This window comes from Pogonomyrmex barbatus, unplaced genomic scaffold, assembly GCF_055798465.1.
Source record: "Pogonomyrmex barbatus isolate J1 unplaced genomic scaffold, ASM5579846v1 scaffold13, whole genome shotgun sequence".
Classification (NCBI taxonomy): domain Eukaryota; kingdom Metazoa; phylum Arthropoda; class Insecta; order Hymenoptera; family Formicidae; genus Pogonomyrmex; species Pogonomyrmex barbatus.
Genome location: NW_028297109.1, coordinates 4,462,887 through 4,483,680, shown reverse-complemented (window position 1 = coordinate 4,483,680; position 20,794 = coordinate 4,462,887). Strand labels below are relative to the sequence as shown.

Here is a 20,794-nt window from a genome sequence, read left to right as displayed (position 1 = left end):
GCTCGGATACAACATAGCGCTTCGTTACTGTGCTCACTGTGCACTGTTCACGTGAAGCAAGCTTCGTTGGTATCCAATAGAAGGATGGGCGGTCGCTTTTTAGCCATTTGTTCATCATCTCTTTCTGTTGAAAGATGTGCTTTTGTGCATGGTTGTTCCCTCTATCTTCTTTCGCACTCTTTCTAGATTTATACTCCTTTGAGGATTATTATACTGTATCTTCTGCCTTATGAGAAGGTGCAGTTCACCCTTAAAGGTAAAGAAAAAGAGTGGCATCTTCTCCATCCTGATGCAGGGCGTTTATCTTGCAAAAGGACTAAAGATGCCAACATTTTTTTTTTTGTTTTAGTTTTATTATTACTGCATGTAATAACTCTAAATATGTATAATTTTTAATATGACGATATATGACGAAAGATATTATGTAGTGAAAGAAATATTTAAAGACAAAATACTTATTTTATTTAATGAAAACGAAAAAACTTGTGCTCTGAAATTACAACAAACTCGATCCATTTATTTTTTACACGTTGATTTCAATTTTCATGAAAACATAATATTTGTTTCTCGAGTTTTATATATCGAAATTAGATATCATTTTAATAACATCGAGAATTCACATCGCGACGAATTCTGCATTAATTAATTATAACCTGAGTTTCGCGTGTTGTGCAAGCGGTAAATTGCATTGCTCGAAGTGGCTATTCTCCGAACGCGATTTTGGGAAAGGATCTCTCTCCCACGTATGATATTTTCGTCTGGCGTGCAACTCGTGCGCGATTGCTCGTGTCTCATAAGTAGCTGCATTTAGTAGAGAAACACGCGAAAGCACGCTGGACCGCGAAAATGCAACGAACCCCAGCTGCTTGAGACGCCTGTGGGTGTCGTTGATGCAGTGTCACTTTAATTATACATCTCTACCACTTAATGGCAAATTGTTCCATAATTCGGGTCAGCTGAGACATTCTTTTCTTATTACAATTAATAATACTTTTACGTAAATTATGTTCGTTCATGAAGAACTCTTGAAATATCGTATCGCATCATCGTATTGCATCAACTAACTTATAGGTCTTTATTTTTTATGTAACATTAATTGGCAAAAATTTAAAAATAGATTAAAAATAGATAAATTAAATATACAAAATAAAAAGGAATTTTCCTAAAAATTTTTAAATTCGTAAAGTTCTAAATTAGTTCAGATTTTCTAAATTAGTTCAGATTTTTAAAGAATTTTTTAAAGAGTGTCTGCATACAATTCATAAAATACCATGTCTAATTAATTGTTTAAGACATGAAAAATATTTTAATAATAATAATAATAATTTTAATAATAATTTCTTAAGATCAATTTATTAATTACAACTTATATTGCATCGCGAGCGCTCAATTATATAATGTGAATAGAATAGAGGAGGCATTTTTTACGTCGAAATACTTTCTGTATCATCCGAAACAAGTGAATCGTTACGCTGAAAATTTCTACAAAGAGTTCTCTGTGCATCCGGCAAAGAATTTCCTCGGCAATAGTAAAGTCGGACATAATAAAGTCGTTCGCCGAGAGATTGCTACTTTTTTAGGAATATGTAGATTGACCTTAATTTATTGCGATCGATGAGACGGGTCAGGAGAGAGACAGTTTATAGCTCGCTTAACTTTGCAAGCGGACCTTTGCCATCGTGCCGGCAAGAGACCGAGGGTTCTTTGACCGCTGAACTGAGATACAATGCAATATTTTGCGTCGCAGTATTGACCTATTGACGTACGTAATTAATAAGTTGGTCAATTTTCATGCAATTTGACTGGGGTTATTTCCATGACGAAACATTCACTCTTCAAAATTCAAGGATAAATCCGGATTTACCAGCTTTATTTATAATCAGCATTCTGGCTGTGGCATATCTATTCGAAAATGATAATGTGACGGCAAAATTTAGAGAGATACACGGCACGTTATGTTGCACAACATGACGAGAAAAAAAATTGCCTACATAATGTCGCGATAATACGTCCACGGTGCATATACATAATGTTCCCTTGCAATCTTTCTAACGTGTGTAATTACTAATTTCTAAATAAGCGGGTCTTACATACCATTAGTAATATACATAGATTAAACGTGTAACAGACTTGTGTTCGCGATTTCTCGCAGCTACGTGAGACGCATTACGGATACGAGATGAAGACTAAGAGCCAGCCCGATATTTATATTTGTATGCAAATCTACCAATTTTCACTCCCTGCGATCCTCGCGATCATTTATACGTATGAATGAATACGTAATTCATTATCCGCGTTGCGTGTTGATTAAAATTGTTATTTTTTTAGAATTAGAAAGTAATCGGCTTAACAGCAAAAACACAACGATTTCTTGGAAAGATGACTTAAGCGTGTACGTGCGGGTGCGTGATGCACTTGGCGTATTTAAAATTTCAAGATGACTATCTGATAATTCACGATGCAGTACAATGGAGATATACAAATTCATAGTTCGGGCGCGAAGTTACGCGAAGGATTTATTTCCAACTATTAATTAATCGGCGTGCAACGTGGATACTTTCTAACGGGCGACCTTCACGAAACGATACTCCGGTCCATTCCCCGCATAAACGGCGAAATGTTTCTCATATTTCAGGGCTTAGTTGTGACAGCGGCCAGACCGAGCCGCAACCATCGGTGGAGATTCGCGAGTCGGTTTAAATTAGTGAGTCTAGACGCTTCGGAAATACCACGTGTGGTAGCAAGCGTCATACTGTATCCGCCGTCTTCCACTTCGGATGTTCGCACCTCGGTACGTCCGCCCATCGTCTCCGAGGATTTGTCTGGACCCCGCGACGATTTTTGAAAATGAAGCTTGCCTCGAAATCGCGCGCGATCTTTTGTCATACACGAGATAAATTCACTTAATTTATCGGCAGTCGCGCAGTCGTAAAAAATACGACACTTGCAGCTATTTATGAAACACTTACTAATTATAGCTCTAACAGACAGAAATTCTCGTCTATCTTTTGAAGTTTACCACACATGCCAATTATAAGTTGCTTAGGCACAAGCAAATTTTTTTTTTGAGAAATCTGGTTGTTGTTATTAAAAAATAATGCTGTATCAATCAATAATTAAAAAAAAAACATTTAATTTATGTAGAAATTATTGTTATCTTTACTGTAAATTAATAATAAACAATTTGCATATTATGAACTGATAAAATTTTATTTTTCTGTTTCAGGTATGTATCTCGAAGTTAGAAATAACTCAACTAGTTATCAGTCCTTGGTCCAGCTGTAAGTTATATAATTTAATTGTTTTGTAAAAAAAGTAGCTGTGTTTTCATCGTTGACCGTTTGAAGTATGACAGACGCACTATATTCACGTCATCCTTCCACGTTTCGCCATTTCACTACTGTCTCATATTCGCCACACCCACAATTGTCACTTTCCATATGTGCTCTCCGGACTTATACATGACTTCATGCGTGTGCATTTAAGAAGGCATGTGAAACTGACAGTCATTTGACAAGCTTTCCGCTTGCCATTTGTCATAGGTAGCAATTACAATTGCAAACATGATTCAATCGTTGGAATAATTGAATACACACGGATAAAGAAAGAATACGCAATTTAGTACTAGGGAGTATATTGATTTACGTTTAAAAAAATTATTCGTAATTTTCAAATTGATCTAGAATTTAAGCAACAACGGGGACAGAAAGATAAAACATGAAATTTTTAAGGGATATACAAGAATATATTTATACTCGTGACAGATTTTGATACGCATTGACGAGGCAGATTTTGATACGCATTGATGAGGCTTTTATTAATCGGGAGATCTTACTGACGTTTGTGACGTGTCTAATGGCCTGTTGTATTTAATGGAAAATTCATCAATAATTTATGTATTAGCGCATCGGTAGCTAGTCATCCCTAGGGCTGCACATTCCATCCAAGATAGATGGTCGCTTGGTTACAGTGTCTCGAGTATCCAAGCGAAACTATCGATACTAGGTAGAAAATAACAGGATAACCGGGATATAAAATGATAGATGATTATAACGAAATTAGGCAAAGTTGGGATAAAATACGAATAGCAATATTTATATATCATCTTTATCCTCTTTCAAATTATAGAAAAGGTATAAATCGCCCGCGCGCACACGCAGTTACGAGATTTGCACCCTCGGCGCTCGCATTTTGTACAGCTTAAATTATGACGAGGACCGCCCTGGTCTGCAAGTTTTTCCACACGGTCATGATCGTTAACATCCCCGGGTGTAATGCGAGGTGATGCACGACAAGCCGGCGTGAGCAACACGTTAATTGGATAAGAGAGTTACGGCGAACGCGCCATAGGCCTTCTCTCCTCTCATCGTACCCCTCGGCGCGGCTCATCATCGTCGGCCTGGCTCGGCTCGGCTCGACTCGGCTCGGCTCGGCTCGGCTTGGCTTGGCTCGGCTCGGCTCGGCTCGGCTCGGCTCGGTTCGGCTCGGCTCAGCTCGGCTTGGCTCGACGCGGTTCGGTTCGGCGCGGCAGCCGGCTGCCGCTGTCTCGTGCTCGCTAGCACTGGCAGTCGTTCCGGACACGAGAAGGCGCTTCGGTCGCATGGCCGCCCTCAGTACTCGCGAGCCTCGCTCGGTGTGTGTTTCGTGATTGTGTCGTGTGATTGTCGTTGCCGTGACTGTCCTTTCCAGTTCTTCGCGGCCGCCTGTCTCGAACGTCCGCGCGCAATTAATTCCGTTCGCGAATCCGTCCCGCCCGACGCGACGGCCGTCTCGTCGCGATCCTCCGCCACCGCGCGAACGATACCTCTCTCTCTCTCTCTCTGTCTCTTTCTCCCTTTCGCCCTCTTTCTCTCTCACTCTTATACAAACGGGAGGAAGAGGCAGCGGCGGCGGCGTCCGTTGTGTTCGTGTCGCTCGCGCGGCGCGTATCCATGTGTCAGTGTGCGTGGAAGCAGTGCTGAGTTGTGTACGCCAGCGTCGTCGGCGCCGAGGCATCGACAACGAGGAGGATCGCCGAGGTCTCCCCGCGCCCTCTCCCCCGCCTCCGCGACGTTTCCCTCCCTCCGCGTGGATTCGCGACGGCGAATTTCCACGTCCGGAGTTTGGAGTACTACGCGTCGCTCCCGTGTGTTTACGATCGTTGCGTCCTCTCTATCGCCGTCTCACTCTCCTCTCACCTGCGCCCCTCGCTCGCCTGGCGCGGACAGGTGTTCCGTGGAAGCAGCGGAGGAGAGAGAGCCGACGCCTGTGTGTGTGTGTGTGCTCTCTCTCTCTGTGATACAACGTCGGGCCCGCCGCGGGGCCCGGACGGCCCTTCCCGAATCCTGCCGAAAAAAACGAGCCCTCCACTGCCCGAGTCGTCGTCAACGTCGTCGTCGACGACTGCCAGAGTACGTAACGTATCCGTCACATCTCGCGGGGCAGAATTCCGCGTCTCTTTCTTCAGAGTGTCCGTTCGTCCGTTCGTGTTGAGCCGAGTGTATGTTTGTATACATACACATACGTGTGTGAGAGCACGAGGCGAGGAAAATTGTTTACGCCTACAACGGTTACAACACGCCCTCGCGTATCGCGGGCGACGTCTGTCCTTGGAGGTTAGTCAGTCGGTCGTGCGAGCAGTGAATGGACGCTTCTTTACGCGACGCTCCGTGTCTCGCGTTCGGTTTTCCAAGATTGTTTCTCAAGAAGAGCGGTGATCGTTGCTGAGTGACCGTTGTGCGTTGTCTCCGAGGCACGAGGTCAGTGTTTCCGTGGAAATTTCCGATCGCACTTGTTAGCGCGACTGTCGCAGCAGAGTTAATTATCCTGTTGAATGCCATTGGAAAACGCGGAAAATTTACTTGCGCGAGATCAGTTCTTTTCTCTTTCCATCGAAATGCCTTACTTCCGTTGACGTAGTTTTCTTGATCGGGGCGTGGTTAATTAATTGGACTTGATGTGATCTTAATTTTGTGTTGTGTGAAACCGTGCTTTATTTCAATGCGATTTACCCAAAGATAATACGATAGAAACATCTCGTACATAATTGCATAGGAGAGTCTCATATAATTATTTATGTTAAACAATAATGGCGTGACTAAAAAATGAATCGATTTTTATTTTTACACATGCGCCGGATAAAGTTTATTATTCCATTTCGACGCGTTTTTCATTAAAGTGTCTAGTCGGTTAGACCTACGAAATAATTTTATCATTCATAAATCTGTCTGTAAATCGTGCCAAAGTAATTAAATATCGATGACCGGCGTTTCATATCGCACGGAAAGCAGTTTCGATATCCTCCACGAAGTATGGAACAGTACGATCCAATCTATTGCCGGATGTACCGAGCCTCAGAAATTTCTTTCATTTCCGCCGAGCTACGCGCGGAAAATTTTCTTCGGCCTTGAGCCGCAACTCATAAAGTTCATCTCGGGCGAGATAAGGACTCGGTCGTTTCGAGGAATATTAGAAAAGAGAAGAGAAAGGAGGCAAGTTTTGTTCGCGAATAAATTGTAGAAATTTATCGATCATTTTGTTTTACCAATTTACCAATCGTTCTTTGTATTTAGATCTCTTGTTGAATTATTTCTAAGCCATCGTGACAAATTTTAAATCGTGACAAATTTTAAGCTCTCACACACGATAAATAATTATTATTTAGCGTTTAGATATTGCCGGGAATTTAAATTTTATGTCAATAATTTATCTGTGTGTAGAATTGATATTTTACGTAAACATGTCGTGTTATTTTTCGTTTGACATTTTTTACACTTTTTGAAAGAGGCGACTAACTCGTCGCTTGTTGTGTAATCATCGGTCTTCCACGAGCGGACACAATGCGCGCCATTCATGACGGTCGGGCAGTGGCTGCCGTAGTTAACTTTTCCTCGTTTGTTGATATGCAGGGACGCGACTCTCCTCCAGTCACCAGTCGCTGACGCGGCTCTCCTCCATGCGAGTTATTTTCCACGGTATGTGCCAATCGCGAAAAATTCCGTTGTAAATAGCCAGCGATTTTTCACGAAGCCAGTCTCGATTTAAATGACTTTTCGTACGTTCCATCTTGAATTCTGTTAAAAAGTGCTAAGTGCCATAATCTAGAATAACGAAGTCGCTTCTCGCACCAAGAAGAAACCTCTGTCTGGAACGTGCAAGATAATTGGTTCGACATCGCTAATCGAGCGGGCGATAACAAGAGCGTCTTCGATATATATATATATATATATACACACACATATATAATAAGCTTAAACGACGCTCGAGAGAAGTACGCGGGTTTATAAGTGATGTGAAAAAATCTCCCGGCGTAATCGCGTCTCCTCGCCGCCTGCGACGATCAGATGCGCGCTCGCCCGGGAGTGATCGATAATTCCCGATAGTTCGTCGGGAACGACGACCGCGCGTGATCTCGAGGTTACTCGAGGATCATCAGACCGTTGCCACGGGATCGCGCTCGAGCACGTGGGAGCCGCGCGAATCTCACCGTCGAGCCGTGGAGTCGCGAACGAGAAGTGGTGAACGACGACGACGCGAGTCCCCGCTGCCGCCGATCCCCCAAGCAGGTGCACCCCGGGATGCGCGCCACGTCGACAGGGGCCGGCCGGTAGCTCCGTTACCGGCTTTCGTAGCGATCCTCAGCCCGTGGCGCCGGAAGAGGCGGGGTCGCTGCAAGGATCGGGCCCCGAACGCGATGTCCATACGCGTGAGCGGCGTCTACTTGGTGCCCACCAGTCCGGGTGCCACCGACAACGGCGGCAATGACAAGGGCGGCGTGGACGGTAATCTGCACCACCAGCAGCAGCAGCAGCAGCAGCACCACCACCATCACCATCACCATCACTCGACGACGAAAACGGTGACGATCGTGACGGCGCCGCAGCGCAGCAACAGTCTGGATTACCTCAACTTCGAGGAGAAGCGACAGATCATCGCGTCGTCCTTGTCCTTGAGCGACTTTTTGGCCCATGGACCAGCGGCGGCCGCGGCCGCCGCCAAGGAGGTGGCGGCGAACACGGTAATCGGTGAGTCTTGATGAACATATCGATCGATTTGAACGGGCGCAAAAATTGCGTGGTTGTGCTGTGTGCGCGCGGGTATATTAATAATGCAGGGGGATGAGTTACATGGCGATTGACGTGATAATTGGCCTTGTAGATGAGTAGATTGCTCAGTCTTGTCAATGACGCTTCGAAAAAAAAATCAATCCTAGAGGAGTATTATTAGGATATTATTTCTAGCGGGATATTACCAGCAGCTAAGGATTTAATGATTTCCGTATTTAGAGCGAGTACCATAACAGATTGGACGATAAGTAAAGAAATATTAATACAAAAGAACATTTCTATCGTAATAGTTGTTTCGTATATGTGTTGGATGGATTGAACACGTGCAGCCGGACAGGTATTCTTCTCGGTCGATCTCGGTTCTGTGATATTCTACTATACGAGCGTGAACATTCTCATCGTCTTTATCTGCCAGGTCTGTCACGTTTTGTTTTAGTTTTATAGCGATGCGCTATTGGAAATAATTATCGCATTAACGCGGTGGCATTTCACATGTCAGATGTATATTTTAACAAACACGTACTTTGGTATATTTAAATACCGCTGCATTACATGTACAAGTTACAATCTAAAATAAGTCGCCTTAAATTATATGCCCTTTCGTTTTATCACACAATTTAGGAAATGTAAGTTTAGGTAATGTAAAAATTTGAAATTTTTCATTGAATTGCCTAATCGTTTCTCGGTATGTCACACGTCACACCATAAAATAGGCCCAGTTTTATCAATGGGAGCGTAAATATGAGGTTTACAAAAACCGACGCGGAGCGTTCGCTCTTTTCAAGCTTCAGAGTGAACTCCATCGCTTCGCGCCGCTCGATCGATTCCTTATGCGAGTTTGCACTTTGCCGCTTCAATCCCTGGCACCAATTGCGTCCAAATAAACTAATGAGTACCGCCACTGTAAATAGAGAGTTTCTCGTACATATAAATCCCGATAGGTAGAGAGTTGTCGCGTTTCGTGGCGTGCCGAGAGAATTAACAGGTGATGACGAGGCGCGTCGGTCGCCACCGCGTTTCGATTACCCGGACGATAATTGCCGGCGATTCGTTTCCGCCGTCGACGGTTGCGTGATTTACGAGCGACGCGACGCGCCGAGAATCGACGGGCGTCGACGCCGCAACGTGCCGTCCCGGGTCGTCTTCTGGTCGGCGTGATATGTTGAGGCGATCACGGGTGTGATTCGAGGTAATTCGACGCGAAAAGAATAACGTCGAGAGAACGAAGAATAGATTCTCGAAAGGGGAATAAGCGGGGGCGGCAGTCCGGCAAGGACGACGAGGGGAAGGACGGAGGTAGAAACGCGTATGTTATGCGCAAGGTGGAAAGCCACCTCGCCTCGTCTCACTTCGATTCGGAGTCAAGGAACTCCGGTAGCGAGAGAGGCACGCCTTGTAAACAAACCTCGCGTGCGTGGCGTGCGTGGTCTGCGTGCGTGCGTGCGTGCGTGCTTGCTTGCGTGCGATGCATCGGCCACCTACACAGTGTCCCAGGCGAGGAGGTCAATACCGCTAGGGACGATATCATCGGTCTTGCAACAATGAGATAGCTCCTCCTTAAACATTCTATATGTCCGGGAATTTTCCTGTACTTCTCCTCCGCGTTCTCCTCTCCCACTTGGGTTCTCGCCTATCGCGGTATCTCGCGAGGTCTTCGGTCGTTGTGGGTAAAAAGGGACAAAGGGAGGCGGTGCAGAGCATGGCGCCGGTAGTCTGCTTTTCTCCTCTTCCTCATGTATATGTATATGTGTGTGCGTGTGTGCGCGCGCAAATGTATCACCCTTATTATCTTATAGAGGTAGGCGTTTTGTCCATAACCCTTTGAAAACAATACGGGAAATCGCGGAGAGAGAATGAAGAAGATAAGAAATAGCGTATAGAATTTTAATGCAAAGTTAATGCTCGAGACATTTATTGGGGTATGTATTCTCTACCATATTCAGAAAATTATTCTCTGCTAGTAATTCCGTTATTTTATTGTAATAATCTGGATCTATGCAATGTATTTCACTCTTATGTTTGTATTCTACAGGAAGCTAAGTACAGCGGTAAATCTTCGCCTCGACTCTCTCAGTATCTCGATGGTAATATGAACCTGTTACGTATGAATATTACGGCAATAATCGATAAGAAACCGTGTGATCTTTTCCGGCCGGATCTATCACATTAAATATTATCGCATAGTTTTGAAATCAATATTTGTTTCGTCCATTAGAGATAATTGATCGATAATGGTGGTAAAGTTTTGTGATCTTCTAAAGTGTCGGTATGCGATTAAATTGCTTAGTGATGTTACTGTTTATCAACATTATTAACAGTAAAAAACGGAATATAATCGCATTTAGAAAATTGAAACTGAAAATATAATTACATTTAATTAATGTTTTTCTTACGAATTACGTATAAAGAGAATACAATATTAAAAGAAGAGAATGGAATAATACGATAATTAAACAATTTTATTATTAATCTAAATATAACGACAATTTAATTTATAGAAATGAATAGAAATTCAATGAAAGATTTAATTTTAATATAAGATTTTTTTTATTAATTTCAGAATAGTTAAATATTCATATTAAAACTATAAAGAAAAAAATTAAGTAAAACACATTAAGTTGAAATATTGCAGGGAAGAATTTCTAACATTTTTCTTTTTTGTATAGAATTTTATGCTATAGAATTTTATGCTATAGAATTTATGCTATAAAATTTTATGCTTTTATTGTAATTTATTATTAGAACTTCTCGTAAGCCTTTCTAGATTTTATTCTACTTGTCTTGCCGCTTTTGGATTTTAATCACAATCTTTTCGGCACGATAAACACGCGTCTAGCTCTTTTCACTTTTTTTTTTGCTCGTCTGCTGAGAATTTCCTTCAGGCGCATCGTGCGTCGTGACCGAGTATCATGACGACCGCGCCTATACTACATTGTAGATGAATCACGTGTTCACGCTACAGCGTGATGATCAATCATTCCCATGCACTTGATACACGAGCACAATCATGCAGAAAAGAAACGTTAATTTTTCTTTTTGTATCTTTCTTAATCAAATGTGCATAAAAGTATTTGGATTCAGAAAAAACATAGACATTTATCTTGATTAACAATTTTAAAGGGTTAAATTTTGCTCTTTAACAGTTGACGTTTTTCCTCCTCCTTTCACAACGCGGTCGATATAAAAGTGTAGAAAGAGATCGGGAATGAGTTCAATTGCAAACGGAAATTGGTCGGCATTGATGATGAAATCGATCCTTTATTCGCTAGATCACGAAACTGTTTAATTAGCACGCTACGAAATAATAAACGCGTCAGATGCATTACGCAACGAGCGTAATCATCCGTGCTCGGGCGAATGGGAGAAAAAGGCGCGAGATAACATTGCCGATGCAGTAATGGGTGCAGAATGCAGGCGTAGCGTGGCAACGTTGCGCGGAAATCATTCATTGAGTAGAGAGCTGCTCTTGGTCGGTCGACGACTGGCTGATCGACTCGGATAAGAACGACCACAGAACTTTGGCGAAGGGTTCTCCAACGATAACAAGAAGCCCGAGTTTGGCACTCCGATGTCTGCGATGTGTCTTAGAGGTCTTGACGCAAACCCTAAATCCCCATAAATCCTTGTTCAAACAACGTGAATACCGCGTTTCTCCGAAAATTTACATTAAAATTGCTTTCCAAAGCGATTTTCCTTCAATTCGATTAGTTTTTACATCTGTAGTGAATTAAACATATTTTTGCATGATAATATTTTAATATTTTAAATTAATTATTTAAGTACATTTAAACATTAAATTTGAGAAGTCAATCAGTAGATTTAGTATATTAGTTCTGTTCCGGACGAGTAACTGATATTTAAATATCGTTACTTTTCTTCTTTTCTGACTGGACCATGACCTACTTGATCTCATCATCAGTTTATTGTGCCATTAAATATTTTATTCGACATCTTTTTATTTGCGTGGACTTTATTAATCTCTAGTTAGTATTTATTTATTCAAAAATTCTTTATGTAACTTTATCAGGTATTCTCTACGGGATTATTTGATAATAAAACTCGTGTAAACGGCGTAAACTTCGTATATTATGTAAAAATGTAAATCTTCTTATGAATAGCTTTTGGCGTGTAATTTCCTTCGTGCAAAGACGAGAGAGAAATCTCCTCGATAAATCCGTGAAACTATGTACAGTAGGTGAAACGCTCAGTTAATTATTCCATAGAAATGAGAACTTATCTTTTCTTAGTCGCCTCCACCTATTCGCGAAGCGCATTATTCATTTTATTGAATTTTTATTATCTTTTTCGCAAATGAGGCACTCTTAGCCGATCGATCGATATTTATCTCTTTTAATTTTTTTTTTTTAATAAAGCGCTGTGTCGTTAATAGTTTGCATCTTTGTTAACGGTACATTGAAGAAAGTTGACATAAAAGGATTGAGCGTCGCGAAAGTAAGTAAACAGTCTCGGAGAAAGCTTTTCCAAAATAATTTCGCTTATCTGAGATCATCTTTTAATAATAGTTATTTTAAAATATAATTACGAATAAAAATTTGGATGTAATTTCGGATGTAAGACTGAAGACTGTCTAAAAGCGAGTAAAATTGTTTTCGTTATGGCAAATAGATGAGACATGTTACCGTCAGTTCAAGGTTGCTAAATCTTATACATAAGCACGTTCCTCCATTAATTAATTATTCAGCTGCGCACATTTTTTTCTCTTCCAAGTTGCACGGAAGGCGTTTCTTTGCGTTAACGCCGGCGCGTGGTTGCTGGGTTGGCAGAAGAAAATGTGACTCATAGAAGATTCATCGTCTAATTTTGCCCGTATGCAGAGGCAGACAAGCTTCTCCGCAAAAAGATCGTTGTTTAAGTAAAATTCACAACAGCATATTCTTTAAGCCGGCTGCGGCCTCTATTCATCCGTCGATGATTAAATAATAGAGATAAATTTAAGTAATATCTATCTAACGTATTCCTTATTTTGATTACATTATTAAATATATAAATAATTAATATTCAATCTCAAAACCGTTAGATCCAAGATTAATGCGGTCTTATCTCGGATTATCAAAAATAAGATAAAATAGGTATCCCCGAAATAATTTTGGGAGCTGTCTTGTATATTATTATGCTCTGTATTTTAACGTAGGTCTCTGGCATGCCAAGAAAATCGCCGCGGGCGTATAACTGTACGGCACAAATAACATCTTATCCAGAAAAAGCGTACGAAGTGAACTGAGGGAAAAGTTTGCGGTCGAGATTGAAAGTCGTCTGGCTTGGACACATTGAGAAAAGTAGCTGCGAAGTATGTTGCGTGATATATGCTTCGTGATATGTGCGTTCCCAAAGTTCGATTCACGTACCGAAAAATCTTCCTTTGCAAATTCAAAATATTTTCAAAGATATTTTCATCTGAGAAAAATTTTGTAAACATACGTAATTAAAGTTGTGACGGTGAAAGTAATTTTCGAATCGATATGAAAAGTCATTCTTACGTGAAAAGCGAGTAGTAGTGTGGCAAAGAAGTTCGACATTAATTACACGAGACGAACTTCGGCGTCGCAAGGCCTCCGTATCGCTGATGGGAGTTAATTCCAACGAATTTTCTATCGCAACGGCTCATCTCTCGCTCTATCCTAATTTCGCTCGTCGAGGTCAAACTCGTTACATCTCGGAACTTAACGAGCGGTCAGCATCGTCGCATGATCCGTAAATCGAGAGGAGGACTCTTCCATGGCATGTATCGCTCGGTAGGAGCTACGTCTCTCCCGCGGAATGTCAAGGCTGCTGCTGGTCAGAGCGTAAATTTACTACGTAGAACGGACACGTTGCGCCTGCGAGGACGTAGTGGGTATCAATGGGAGAAATTCCGTCAGCTCCTCTGCGCCGATGAGCTCATCGATTTCGCGTCGTACGCGACGAAGAGCGAAAGCGACGCGACGTGACGCGAGGTGACACGACCCAACGGCGACAGTCTTTTCGATTTATCGTCTTTCATCTTTCTTCATAAACCTCCCTTCCTCGTTCCTCTACTGCTCTTCTCTTTCTTTGCCCTTTCTCTTCCCCCCTTCTCTCTCTCTCTCTCTCGGCACTTAACTCGCCGTGTAATTAGCTCCTCTTTGCGCTCGTGTTTGAGAGACGCGCAGTTCCCACGTGCCGTCGTCAGTGAACGTGCATGACATTACGAAAGCCTGTCGTCTCACCTTTTCGCGATGCGCTAACGCAGTACGCGATAAATGAGCTATTGCGTTTGCGTTACGAAATTTACGACGACGCGGGCAGTCTGTGGCATCAAACCCTGAGAATTATAGCGATATAAATCGCGAACGATCATATCTCGATAATTTACGAGTGCAGTAGATTTTTAGTTTTATGCCTGACAAGCTGTGTAATTGTTTTATTGTTCTATTATGTCGTATTATCGTATATGATTTGAAAACGTATTTATTTACAAACGGCTTCAAGAAAAGATGCGATTCTTTCATGTATCTCTTTATATTTCTCTCCGTGCGCTTTCAATTTTCACGTTTTACTACATAATATTTTATGATATATGCGTTCATAACAAACAAAGCACGATTGGCTAAGCATTGCAATAGAAATTTCTCTACTATAAAAGTGATTATATCATTTCGATATTCAATGTTTGACAATGTTTGGCGAATAGCAATCGCGAAAGGTGAACAATTTTGAACTATGTTCGACAACGTTGTCGGTCATCTGCTTGCAGTATAAGCACCGTGCTTATATTTTTCCAATCGCTTCTCATACTGAATCACTTGGATTGATATATATTTCGCAGCTATTTTTATAACGAAAAGGTGTTTCTTCCTCTCCAATCGTACCTTATGTTCTTGATCGTATTCTCTTGTTCTAATAGACAAAGTTCTCGCAATAATACTTTTTTTCTTATTTCTATACAAATACATAAGTTAGAGGAAGCAACGTACTTTATGTACTTTCTGAATTTTTTATAAGTTGATACAAGAGCTATTGAAAAAGAAAGCTAAAGAAGATAGTTAAGAACTTCACTCGATTAAAAGCCTCCGTTAAAGAATTTTTTTCTAACAATTTTTATTTATTTATTTATAGAAAGTACAGAACTTTAGCTACATTTTACATTTTAAAAATGTTTTCATAAACGTTCTCATAAACGTCGTTAATTTCAGTTTTTTTTACCGTCCTGTTAGCTTTGACACAGATGGAACGCTTTCAAAACGAAAAATAATTTTCTGAACCATATGCTATTTGCAACATCCTTCGTATTAAATATTCAATCATTTATGTCATACAAGCTCGACTACTAGCGTTATTAACAACGACTAAATTTATTCAACCATTTACGTAGACGATTGTACGCCCGACGTATAAGGTGAATCGGCGAAGTTGAAACAAACGACTTCCCATAATAACAATGGTTACAATTCGGGACGTGTGAGCGTGTGATCAAAGCGAATACGTAATCCAGAGTGAAATCGAAGCGCGGGGTCAATGTAGCAAACTTTGCCTGGCGCCATCGCACCCTTTCTAATTCACGGTTCTCCGTAGCCAAGTTAGTCAAGGCGAATTTCTCCCTTTGTGAAGTCTTAACGACGGTGCGTGCGTTGTTTTTATGACGGTTTCTTGATTCGTGCCAGGTGAATTAAGCGGTTCGCAAGACCGAAAGGATTAATTTTAACACGTTCGTGACTGTCTAAGGGGAGGTCTTTCAGACGTGATAGAAATTCGAGATTAGATTTCTTTTACATTAAACAGTAATAAATAAATATTCAGTATAAGAAATTACACGAGAGATTTGCGAAGTTGAATTTATTATTTATTTATGTCATTGCGCTTGTATATTTTCATCAGGATGTACTCGCAAGGAAACACACGAAAATATCCTTCTCCCGTGTTAAATTTGGAATCTTTTTACGGTATTTCCAACTCACGCAAATACGAAAACTTTTGAAAGCGCTATTGGTTTTGATTTTATTGTTGGTTGGAAGAATATAAAAGCATAGCATGTTCATAAGAAAATCTTTTTATTTGTGACTTGGAATTAAATCATTATTATTCTGTACGAGTCATTGGTTATTGCTGATTCATCAGTTACGTCAGGCACAAACTCGTCAGAAATATATTTCTCGATAATCATCTAATCATAAGCAAAATATTACATGTAGTCTCATGAAATGTATGTTATATAAGAAAGTACTTACAAGAGAAAGAAGAAATATAAATTCAAATTATTATTTCTAAAATGTAGTTATATTTTTCCTATGAATATTAAAGATCACACCACAAAACTATAGAATTAGTTTATTTTAAAAGTAATATATATTTGATTTTATATTATCTTTTATGCTTGAATAATCTGATCTAATCATACGAATAATCTTTATACGATTATAAATATGACAGCACGCTAACCGAAATGTGTATAAACAGCATAAAGTATTTTCGTATTTGCATAAGCCGGGCGGATTGTCATAAAATGGTTCAGATTTAAGATTAAATCGTGCCGTTTATGGTTTCCACTCGGTAAATTGCTACAGATTGGCCGCTGTGGCTGTGGAATTACTTTGACATAATGATGGCAGATACGTTATCGTTAGTCACACTGCCACGACGATGTCGACAGAGTGTAGTTTTTCGCACGGGAAGGAATCAGCGTTCGCGTCATTCGCTGCTTGAAGAAACCGTCGTGATTAACGGAGTATCATGTTGTAACTATTACCAGAGAGAAACCCGTGCGGACGGAATGAGAGATATAAAATGTGTTGACAGGACAGGTTCTTCCGCGAGCAACGGACGCGAAATTACGAACGCGTTGCTGCATTTTGTTCGTCTTATTCGCGATTCAAGTAAACGTGAATCTACGCGATAGAATTATTACTTATTTTCACGGATCAACAGACAGATCTTATCGACAGTTTGAGTATCAATTTTCTTTTTTAGGCAGATGACAGATACTCGCGAAACGGTTGAAACATCGTCAAAAATAGCAAATTGAGAATTTGCAAAAATAATTCAATAAGATGAATCCAGCGAGCAAAGGAGTGCCACATGTAGTGTATATCGTAGAAGAAAATCTCTGTATTCAGAAATATTTTAAGGTAGGGATAAATTTGCCAGCAACTGTACCTTTTTATATTTTGTGGTCAACTGGAGGAGCGGGGGGGGGGGGATGATTAAACAAATTGAATAAACGCGATCTCTGCAACGTGAAAATAGATGGTCGACTGCTTTCCTTCTGCTCTCTTCCAATTATTCTTCGTTTTCTTCTTTATCCTCTTTCTATCTCGCGCTTTAATTGCAATCATTTAACATGGGTTAGAGCAGAACTTCTCGTGCAGCTTTGGCGAGACAAATTGTCGTGTTCCTGGTTACCGTAAATTTCGAGATACGTTTTCTTTGTCATTTTTTTCTTTTTTTTTTTTACAAGCATATGTCTCTTAATAATCCACAGTAAAATTTTCCTGTTCTGATCCTCACGCTGTAATGTACTTCATAAGAAAAATGCGGGAGAGGAAGTCTTAAATGATTTCGGGAAATATGTCTAGACTTTTCCTCCATGCGCACGTTGCATTCTTAAGTTTCCTGGATGAAACGTGACGGCTTTCCTAACAAAGTAACTCGCTAAATTGAATTATCATCAGCCTCTTGTGAAACGCATGTACGCGACAAAAGCTCTCTGCGTATATTTTTGCTGATTCAAAGTTTGATGATATTTTTTTTAATTCGCGTTACGAATTCTTTGTACGTACCGAAGGAGCCACATGCGCTCCGTTCGTTTTCGGAATATTCGATATCCTATCGAGTCGCCATTCGATATCCCGTCGATGCGCCAGATACGTCAGTCGTCTGTTTTTGTTTTTGAAATTACATTACTCACAGTTTCGTATATCAGAAATGTATTATGTCTCTTTTTCCAAAGGATATTCCGCGCACAGAAGTATTGATCGCGATTGCGTCAGATGTTCATAAATTCGAAGATCTTGAGGGGTGGGGGTATCGTTCTCGAGAATTGCATCATTCTAAAGAATGCATGCTCTGCCTACGCGACAATTATAGTAATAAAACTCGCTTAATTAAGAGCGTTATGAGTTCAACGCGCTCCGAAGTGTCTTATCTGCACTGAAACATTCTCTCTCTCTCTCTCTCTCTCTCTCTCTCGTAGTTTAATTGTTTACAACTTGTAATATAAATTATTAAATATTATAAATCTAAACGAAATATTTTAAAAATGCAGGACATTTTATTCACATTAGCAATGGATTACACTTTATAACCTTGAAAACAAAGTATATACTTATACTTATTGAAGCTTCGATTGCCAATAACAATAATCGAATGAGTTTCTGCTCCATTTTGCAAGGGCGCAATTGTCTGAGAAATATATTCGTGGCGCTTTCGTGAGATCGCGACTCGAACGGAATAAGAGAAAGCATTTAATAACACGCTACACGAATTAATGTTATTATCGTTACAATTCTCAATTGCCATTGTAACAGCTTTCTTCCGTAGCGCTTTCATTTCATGCTGACCGCGTACAAGCACCGTGATTTAAGCAGCAAAATATAAATGCGTGACTATATGATTAAATTAAAATTAAAGATAAATTACTTTCAATAACACGTGACATTAAACAACGTGACATTAAAAGAATACCTGACTAAATTGAGGGCAAAAAAATTCTCTCTGTATGTAAATTATTTTACGATTGATATCAATAAAATTAATTTTATATAAATAATTATTCACTTCCGTTATAATTCCAATAATATTTTCATTGAAATTATTAATATTCATATCGATATGTTTTTAGTATTTAATGGAATTAAGATTTTTAGCAAATTTACAACATTTCTAATTTACGACTTTCCAGTATTACAAGTACGACGATCATTTGCAAAAAGTATCTCGGAAAGTAGGGGGAAGTCTTTGCGAAAAGTAGTCCGGAGAACGGCGCTATAAACAGTCAGTAGTCGTCGATAAAAGTTTCATGAAAATAGACAACGGCCGGATAGGCGACATGGATGCCGGACATGAATACCGATCTTTCTCTTCCGGAATTTCAAGGCATTCATAAATAATCCGCGGTCTCGCGAATCTCGAGGCCGAAAGTAAAAAAGTGCAAAATAATAATAGTTGTGTCTCGCAAGAATAAATATTTACGTGCAAAGCGACGCTCAAACGTTGCTTGTGTGCAATCGCATCGCGCATGTGTATTCGACTCTCTCTCTCTCTCTCTCTCTCTCTCTCCCCCCTCTCTCTCCCTCTTCCTCTCTCGCTCGATTCTGCTCCGGTATCTCGTTTGCGGACGAAACGGGATATGCCGCGTTAATTACTCATTACGACACAGAGGCGAGCCTAGAATATTTCCGGACAGTGACACCGTCGGAATTAACCCTAACCGAATCGTATTCCGATCTGTAACATGGCAAATTGCGGATCGATCATTACTCAGTTGATTATTACTCAGTCGTGAGAAATGCGTATCTTCATTTAGACAGATTTTATTTAACATAAATTATAATAGTACTTTTCGAAAGTTAATTGCCCTCGAATAAATTCTATTTTGTTTTTTTAACAATATACCAAAAGCGTTTTATATACGATGTAAGCGAATTGCGTTTGCAGAAAATCGGATTTAATTTAAATTAAATAAACGAATACGTCGCGAATACTGATACATTAAAAACTGTTTATTCGCGTTTCTTCACGTTCGTGTTTTGTGTTCACGCTTCGTGAAGAATTTAAGACGAATTATATTTTTATGAAATTTTTGTATAACACGCAATTTAATAAAAGACGAATAGTCAATTTTTTGTTTGGATGCACGATTCGCAAGATTAAAGCACTGAGATATTACAATTCTTTATCGATCTCATTCATGCAGTCGACAGTGAAAAATAATCGTGCGTTTTCAAACCACGTTTCTCAGATTGTTACGGAGGAAACAGATCGATCTTTCGCTGAAAGCATTGCTAACCAAGTTCTCCCTCCTGTCGATGGTTGTTTCGCGACAGCCTACTATTTTTTTTCCATGACACGTGGAAAGCGTTTATTGTGATCGCCGACCAGCCCGTGAGGGGAGAATGAGCGTTGTCCATTAACTCAATGTGAAAAGCGACAGCGCGTTGCGATAGCTCGTCGAACTTTCGCGTCGTATCGATATAATTGTTGTCATCGTTGTCATTGTCACTCCCGCAGATGTCGATGTTTTCGTTAATATCGTCGCGAGGATTTTTCTCGTGATTATTACACGTGCGAAGTGGAGTGAATAAAATTGTTTTCGTTAAATCGGAATGTTTTGTCATTTGCTATTGACTTTCTCGATATCTTGCAAGGAATGGCGATCCAATTCACCTAACCATAAATCAGTCCCATAACCTATCGTGAGATTCTCGAGATATCTTATTTAAGAAATACTCGACGACGGATGGTATTTTCCCGCCGTTACACGCGAATATCGAAGGCACGATATACATTACAGAACGGTTTTGTGTTTGAGTGAACGGGGGGGGGGGGAAGGGGTAGTAACAATCGATAGGGATGTCTCATAGTACACCAATTGCCGAACGATCGGGAAATAATAACTGCGGGTGGACACTTTTTGACATACGCTCGCTCCCATTGGTTTATCATTTTTTTGTCGTTGTAAATCCAGGCTTAGAACAGGCTGCGTACTCTGAGAGAAATGCGTATTTATGATGTGCGTATTTTTGGATGATAGAGATCTACAACAGAACTCGTTTGAT

At 40.4% G+C, this 20,794-nt stretch overlaps 1 protein-coding gene across 14 annotated transcripts in view; it reads left to right on the top strand.

Moving 5' to 3' along the window:
* The window catches only part of LOC105426915 (phosphatase and actin regulator 2), a 211,068-nt gene that overhangs the window by 27,948 nt on the left and 162,326 nt on the right, over window positions 1-20,794 (top strand). For 4 of the 14 annotated variants that reach the window (XM_089072053.1, XM_089072052.1, XM_089072051.1 and 1 more), the window contains exons 1-2: window positions 4,555-5,390; window positions 6,888-8,003. The exons of 4 other annotated variants lie outside the window; for them this stretch is intronic. In XM_089072053.1, coding sequence (XP_088928179.1) covers window positions 7,673-8,003 — 331 coding nt within the window. In that variant the 5' untranslated portion in view covers window positions 4,555-5,390; window positions 6,888-7,672. Of the gene's footprint in view, window positions 1-4,554; window positions 5,391-5,529; window positions 5,739-6,887; window positions 8,004-20,794 lie in introns of those variants that run through there. 6 more of the 14 variants (XM_089072055.1, XM_089072054.1, XM_089072050.1 and 3 more) reach the window with 4 other exon arrangements.